This window comes from Dendroctonus ponderosae, unplaced genomic scaffold (genome assembly GCF_020466585.1).
Source record: "Dendroctonus ponderosae isolate FM_Combo_2020 unplaced genomic scaffold, Dpon_F_20191213v2 Dpon_F_20191213_5, whole genome shotgun sequence".
In the NCBI taxonomy this organism is placed as follows: domain Eukaryota; kingdom Metazoa; phylum Arthropoda; class Insecta; order Coleoptera; family Curculionidae; genus Dendroctonus; species Dendroctonus ponderosae.
The window spans coordinates 12,223,491-12,231,829 of record NW_026018715.1 but is presented as its reverse complement, the minus strand read 5'-3'; the positions used below and the strand labels follow the sequence as shown (position 1 = coordinate 12,231,829).

At 37.5% G+C, this 8,339-nt stretch overlaps 1 protein-coding gene across 7 annotated transcripts in view; it reads left to right on the top strand.

Annotated features, from left to right (window-relative positions):
* LOC109545559 (mushroom body large-type Kenyon cell-specific protein 1) overlaps window positions 1-8,339 on the top strand; it is a 159,936-nt gene that overhangs the window by 129,535 nt on the left and 22,062 nt on the right. For all 7 annotated transcript variants that reach the window (XM_048666440.1, XM_019916324.2, XM_019916325.2 and 4 more), the window contains one exon: window positions 6,698-6,948. In XM_048666440.1, coding sequence (XP_048522397.1) covers window positions 6,698-6,948 — 251 coding nt within the window. The remainder of the gene's footprint in view (window positions 1-6,697; window positions 6,949-8,339) is intronic.

Genomic DNA, 8,339 nt, shown 5'->3' with positions numbered 1-8,339 from the left:
ACTCCAGCAAAACACCGACAATAATCAAAGATCAAAACTGATTTCAATTTAAAAATCCCTGCACGAAATACTCCTAAATCGAAAACAATCTTCTTCAATCCTCCCTCAACGAAAGCTACTAGACGAAGGTGTCGAGGAAAAATTAAGCCACGCCCCCAAGTCCCATAGCCAAAATGACCGACCCAATAAAAACCTGAAATCTAGCACTATTTCGGCAATTGGATACGACGGTACGACCGTAATTCGATAGTTTCTAATGTCGGCCATTAGAATTCGTCGACGGCCAATGAGTGGCCTGACCTTCAGATCAAGTTAGTCACTACAGGCAGACAATAGAAATATTTTCAGTAACAGTACGACTTGATTTGAAATTCTAATAAGATTTTTATTCTAATTAGCGTACCTTGTTTTGCCAGGTTTTTTTTTGTTTTATTTCGCTAACAAAGAAAAACCGATAGCTGATAAAATATCGAAGGTTTTTCGTGTTACGCCGGTTTGCGGAAGCGAATAGGTTTGGCGAAAAAATCATTCAAGTACGAACCGTTCATTTGCATCAGCGATGTGGAGGTTCTATGTAATGGGGCTGATGTGCACCTGCACGCAGGTGCTACCCAGTTCTACAAAATAAGCGAAAAAATCGCAAACCATCCTCCATTTGCCTCAGTTGCTTTGGGTTTTTTTGTGTTAAGCTCGAATAAATGATGGACGTTGATTGAATGTTGAAAAGGCTTGAGGATGGCGCATTAACAGTGGAACGAATTACATACGTGCGACTCCTCAATACGAAAGCTATTAAACATGAGTAATTATTTGCACTGTACAGTAAATCTGGTAACATTTAGCCAAACAATCACCTACATGGCTCCACATGTATGCAAATTGATCGGCACCAATTCAAAAACGGAAACCATACGATTTTAATCGGGCGAACGGCAAATCGGATCGACATTATACCGCATTTTCCAGATACGGCACAAGCACCTACATGCTTTATGAACTTTACCAGCTTTATGGAAATCAATTTCCCCGGCTTGCGACATAAATATGATCACTAAAATGGCACCACATTTGGCCGGTATAAGTGCTTTATTTCTATTTTCGTTCAATTAGGACTGTGCCCATTTTCGACGCTGGGTTTGTTGACTTTATGCTCGAAAAATGTGCCAGCGACTCGAATTGAACGTGATTTATTTGGCACTTAGTGGTGCCAGTTCGATTTAGTAGGAACGAGTCCTTGGGTTTTGTATTTGTTATATTCGGTATTTTCACGAACATGTCAGGAAATCCTGAGGTGTTCACTCGAGAATTGTATTTGTGTGCTTGCTTCAGACATGAGGGGTGTTTCTACACTGTTAAATTCCAGTTCTGGGTTTTCAACTGAGTTGAGACCAATTTTCTAAAACCTTTTGGCAGATATGACTTCTACTGGCCACTGTGTAGCACGATCAATTTCAGAAAATGCGCATTCTTCAAAACGCCAGTAGCTACAGAGGTTCCTGTTGTGCTACTGCAAAGAGCATGTTTCTCTGTTTATACTAAGAAAGTTTCATTAAAATTCCGCACCCGGTTCAGTTTTTCTTAATTTTCAAAAACCTATTCATAGATCAGCCTTCTAATGGCCCCCTTTCAAAAATATATATATATTGAAAACAAAAGGAGCAACCGATATTATTGCTGCATTGTTGCAAAAAGCACGCTTTCTGGTATTTCCCACGAAATTTTCATTAAATTCCATTGATTTTAGGCAAATTTTCAAAAATAGAGCCTTGTTTAACGCTCAAATGGAAAATTCATATCTCCAAACCTACACGAACTAGCAATATTTCGCCATTGCAAAACGCACGCTTTTCTCTATAAATCGCGAAGGCTTCATTAATATCCTACTTTTGAGTCTCGAGTTGAAGATAATTTTCAAAAAAAATAATTGTTTTGTATGTTCAAAACCAGAAGAATATAGCTTCAAACCTAGATGAGAGATATTCGCATTGTTCCACTGGACATAATAGACTTTTCTCGATTTTTGAGGTTTCATCAAAATTCAGGTCTTGTCTTGGTATTTTTTTTTAATTTGATTTCAAGCTCGCGTTCTAATGAGCACCGTAGCAACACTAGAAAGTATCCTGTTGTGTAGCCAAAAAGAACAAACTTTTCTCTATATGCGGAAAATGTTACATTAGAATCCTTGTTTTTCTCAAAGTGGACCAAATTTCCAAAAACTAGCTAACAAATAGTTGGCGACCATTCTTTAACAGGTTCCATTTTGGAGAATTTTGTCCCTAACACTGGACAAGCAAGCGTCATTTCTGTTGTGCCTCACGCGAAGATCAAGCTATTCTCTATATGACGGGAAAGTTTAAGTAGAATCACAGTCTTTTCTCAGGCGAATTCTCTAGAATCAAAGGCGAATTTTAAAAAATGTGGCTACTAGTTTACCTGCAAATGGACCCCGTTTGACACGCTGAAATTCAAAAAGTGATCTCCCCGAAACTAGACGATCTAGAAAAAATGTTTTTGTGGCACTATAAAGAGCTTTGATTCGTATATATGGAATGCTTCAGTGAACTCCCAATGTTTCGCAAGTTTAACCAAATGTACAAAAGTTTGCCAAAATCTCTAAAGCGAAACGATCTAGAGATATTTCTGTTACGCTACTGTAAAGAGCAAGTTCTTCCTTATAAGTCTCGAAAGTTTCATTAAAATCCCTTATTTCATTAAAATTAATTTTTTTTATTGAGTTGGAACAAAATAATCCGCATCTTAATAACCTCGTTTTTCAGATACTTACGCCAACGGTTTAAAAAATTGAGACGAATTTTGAAAATTTGTAGTTTGCCTTCAAATGGCCAACGTTCTAATCGCGCAAATTGAAAAACGAAAACTAAACGATCTTGAAAGATTGTTCTTTCGACACTACAGAAAGCAATGATTTCTCCATATATTGGAAATATTTATTTAAAATGGTCCAAATTTGCTTATAAATCCACCTGAAATGCTCCAAAGTTCTAATGGTTCCTTCTTCTATATTTGACGAAAGTTTCATTCAAATACCACTTTTCTTTGAATGGAGGCAAATTTTGAAAAGCTCGCTTATCTCTTGTTTTCCAATTACTTCCTTGGCCTTCACGGCTTCAGAAATCTGTTTCTATGTTTTCAATTGGCCGAGCTGGAAATGTTCCTTGGGGCGATAGAAAAGTGATGTTTTTAACAGTTTCTCTTCCCCACACTGGGAGATTTTCAAAAAACTAAGTCTTACAGTGTAACTTTTGTGTCGAGGGTAATTTGTTAATCTATTCAGAAAACAACATCAAAACATTTAAAAACATTACTTTATAAAGACACATAAATTTAAAAAGAATAAAATCTGGTTTCGTCTTAGATCAAGCCAACCATTTCAGTAAATTCGAAATGACTTTTAAGGGCAATTGTGCCTGATAACTTGGATATTACTCGATTAAAATAGGTATATTTATCCGGCTAATGTAAAACACGTTCGATATCAGAACAACTACATGGAGCGGCAGCATTTACGTCTTTGGATCGTAATTCCCAATGTAACCATCAGTATCTGCCATAAAAGAGCCGCTAGTTTGTCGATCTAGATTCCCTACTAACAACGTTCACTAGTGGGCAGCCTATCAAGCTCGAATATCAAGTTTATGATGTATCTAGTTCAGTGGCATATACGAGGTGTTCAACGCCGGCCACAACCTTTTATTATGTTGTATAAGCGCTGTTTTATCACTTATTAGCATAATGTGTAATGGCCCATTATGTCCAGGCTTTTGTGGATTGTTTACGGTCAACTTTAATAAAGTGCCATTTAGAGAGCTCGTATGGGAATGATTGCCAATACTGCTTGTAATTTGTTTAGAGATGGTTACACGCTTAAACACTTCCTACCCAAGGCAATTGCTCTCAAAGCTCTTTTTTGCATCATTAATACGGTAGGTGTTTTTTTTTCAAACACAAGTTTAGTCCATTTTTTGCAAATTTCTTACCCAACTTCTTTCAATGAACTAAATCGATAATTGTGTAATTTTAAACCAAGTGCAGAGAATGTGTATCGTTCGCCCGTCCGATCGCTGGCCATTAGCTGAGGCTTCAATTTTCGGAGGCAATTAGAACGAATTTGGCTTAATTAACCGTTTAACTTAGAAGAGCCAAACTTGGAACAGGATGTAGGTGCATTGCGGGGCCTTAAAAAGCTAATTATAACATTACAACGCACTAATTAAAGCCTGGTTGCTATTAAACGATTTGAATGTTCTGCATATGCCAATTGAACTTTTTTGTTTTTCGCATTTAAAAATGTTTTGCTTGACAAATTTCAACAATCAGTTAAAAATGGAAAAACCAAACCAAAAATTGGTAAAGATGTTCGATCTACTTAGAAAAATTGTGATAAAGTATCAATTACGAAAGTATATAAAAATACAAGGATCGAACAAGTAGAAAAGCAAGGAAAAGGACGAAAGCAAAAGCGAGGAAAAAGCAGACGTAAATCGAGAAAACAGAGACAAATCTGGTTAATCATTCGTGGACCAGTGCGAAATGGAACATCAAAGACTTAGACACCGAAAAATAAACAGAAAAAATCGGTCACAAAAAGCTTGGTTTTATACTTCGCAGCAAATGATTGTTGCTAAAAACAGCCGAAATTGAAATAAAAACTTTTGTTAATTTTAGTGAGCAGAACACAGAACAAGATTTCCTTCGTAGTTAGTACTTGAAGCATTGAAATTCGATATTTTTGTTTATCAATTTACCGATGACCAAGTCTAGAACATTAACATTTTTTAAAATTGTCTTCTATCGTTCTGTTATGTTGAACATTTACGTAAATTTAGTCAGAAAATCGGCAGCTTCAACACCATCGAGCTTCCGCAATAGATTGGTGAGGTAGGAATATTCGGGTCGAGAAATCGGTGAGACACCCGTTAGATTTCTGAAGGAAAACTGGTCTGATTTGACCTGCAGCTAGCGTTTCAACCATTTCGTTCGATACATATGACAGTCTTTATTTGAATTAATTTCTTCCAGATTACCTATAAATTAAATAACGTTCATACGATTGAGCCTACGCACACACATACATATTAAGGATAAAATTCAATAAATAACTGCCTATTGTGAAATAAAGCAAATAAGTTACAATTAGCGAATGGGACACAGTTGATAGACAAAAGGAACAAACCTTGATAAATCGTCGGGTTGGAAAAGCAACTGAAACGGACTTAAAAAAAAGTTAAATATTACAAGGCGCCTTTGTTGGTTTTGTGAAACTCCAGTGAAGAAAATTCAAATTCTAATTCAATTTTTTTTGTTTCTACGCTTATCTGTGGGTAGAGGAATTCGGCTTACTTTAGTACTTAACTAGCACCTTGACATTTGGAATATTGTGTCTAGTTTATACATAAATTTGAATAAGTTAATTACACGTCAACGTGTAATTATTGAGATCAAGTTGACTAAAAGAGGGTAGAACTGATTCACATGAGATCAATAGACAGATAAACGATCCAAGTGGATCTGTTGGGTGCGCACTATAGAAGATACTATTAATAGTTTCTTTGGAGTATGGTTTAATCCAACTATTCCAAAAATATGGGTGGAAATTGCACGCCACTTAATTGGCATTAAGAACTGGCCGAATCTAAGTCAATTACGGGTAGGTACCTCCTAAACCCAAACTAATGGAAAATTTATTTTAGATAATCAGTTAACTAGGCCATTTACGCCTAAGTAATTTGCCGTGTTGATCGGCGTAATTTAAGAACGGTTTCGGGTTTTAAGCACGCTGATTTCGGTTCGAAATAGAGGCCACGGTAAACCTATTATAGACATAACTGGTATTTATTTTTTTCAGTTGCGTGCTGTTGAAAATCCTAGTTGATTTTGCGTCACAGTTCTTCGCTGTTTTCGGGCTTCAAGAAAACTTGAAGCTCTTGAACATTAATTGATGGATATCTGGGGTGAAACACTGATTTTTTGACTTTGTTATGTATAATTGTTGCATATCAGGAGTCTTTTGCTCGAAGGAAGAATTAATGAAGATGGCCTTTGATAGTTTGGCACCATGTTCATTCATGTAAATGCCACTTGCCGAGGCCATTAGCGGGATAATTTTTTCGTGTTAATTTCTATGGTGGCAGCGATCCTAGGATATCAATAAATTATATATGATTAATCGTTGGGTCGGTTAATTGCATTTGGACGAATAAGAAACAAGGTCTTGTCCACATGCGAGGCAACGCGTTTCATAATCACCGTTAAGCTCTAATTGTTCGTGTAATTGCTTTATGTAGCTCGCAAACGAAAAAGCACAAATCTGGAACTCAAATTTTTGCCCGAGGAAACGAAGTGGTTCGACTTAATAAGTGGCAAACCTGATAAATAGCTAAAGGTGCTCAAATGCACAGCGGGGCGTCACTTTCATAACGACATTTCTTCTACGCCTGATTTTTCCATTTCAGATTCAACAAAGACATATTGGTCAAGGTTTTCAATTATGAGTATTGCGTGTGTAAATTAGCCGATTTGAAAATCATTATGGAGATTAATTGATAAGAACACCGACATTGGCATTTAGCCTGCTGCAATTAGTGTGGCTAAAATAGTTGATGAATACGCGAACTTGGCACCAATGAAACGGGCTCTGGAAAGTCTTCTGATCCCCCAACTCTATTTTTTATTTCAGAGTCCCCGGCCATCCGACTCGGACTCATCAGACAGCGGACGTAGTGGAGACGAAGCAGACGGTCGGTCGCACTCGTCGCCCACTCCTCCACCACCCAGAATACCCGCCCAATTGCCCGGATTGCCGCCCAACATGACGTCAGTTGACGTGGCATTAGCAGTGGCGGCCCTTACGGGAGGAAATTCTGCGGGTGTCCCACCCGGCGCTCCGCCAATGCCCTTTTATGCCCCTAGTATGCTCACGCATAACTGGTGAGTGTACGACACACCGTTTGCTTATTTAAATTAAATCGATTTTCTCTATATTTTTTTATTTACTTATGCAGCTGTACTGTATGCAGGTTTCAAGTTGGTCCACTCGATCCAAGTTTTGTAGACTGCTAGAAATCGTAAATCCAAATTATTTTGGTTTTAACGCGGGTTTTTGCATGTACTTAAGGATCTTGAGCAAAACATTCAGTTTTTGGTCGAAATTTTTAGGGTTTACAAAAACCCCTGGTTTAAAATTGCTATGAATTATACAAAATGTTTCAAGAAAACGTCTCTATTAGTTTCATTTTCTCACACATATATAAAAGTAAAATTCCATCAGGTTAGTTTAATTTAATAATAATCACTTAGACACAACATTTTGACATCGTTGGATAAGTAGGGGAGGTACGGAACATTGGCCTGCTCGATAGCGGGATTTAAATCCCCTAGATTTTTGCACTTGAAGTCGTGTCGTCAGTCATTAGTTTATTCCCCTCGGGTTGAAAATGCTCATGACATGAGGAATCGAATTATAGCCTGTGAGCGATAAGAATGACGCAAGGAATATTTGAATCAATGAGGCGAAGTGTTGAATCTTGTGTCACGTCTGAGGGAGGTCATTTTAAACATTTCTTGAAGATTTGAGCCTACTAAAAATTTAGTTAGTGTTGTTTGCTGTTATTGCTCTGGTTTACTGTTATGGTATTAGATGGTTCTTAATAATGTATTAAGGAAATGAAAGATGCGCGATCTGGTGTTTTATTTTTTACATCGAAACGACGCCCCATACGAAAAAAAGGCAGGAGAGATTTTTTGTCACAATTGAACGTGGACTTTAAATTTAAAATATCTTAGTAGCGTACTAGGCCTGGGTAATACTGTGTCTTAATACACTTGTTGTGCCGCTCTATGTGGCCATGTGCCGCGACACCTGGCCTCTTACGAAGCGGCACTTTGAACAACACTTTTAACATTTAATCTCATTCAAGATGGCAGACTTTGGATTGCAGTTCGTGAAGGCCACGCGCAGTTGCCATATGGTTTCTGACCCTTTCGGCAGGGATTATTTACGTTATGCAGCCGCACGAACGAAAGTGCTCAAAATACTTGTCCACTGATTCTGATGCGTACAGATTCCACTGAGATTTTTCATCAAATTGTCGATTTCTTTCGACGTAAGAAGGTCACAAATATGCATTTGTAAAGCGTTTGGGTCAGTAATAAAGCAGAAATCGTCGGTTAAAGATCGTGACCGATCAAAAAACGCTTAAAATGTGCTAACAGTGTCTATTATTTCGGATTTGAAACTTCTACCATGTTTTGCAATGAGTTCGATGCATTCCTCACATCAGTGAGCCGAAAATGATGTAAAATTTAAGACATTTTGAGAA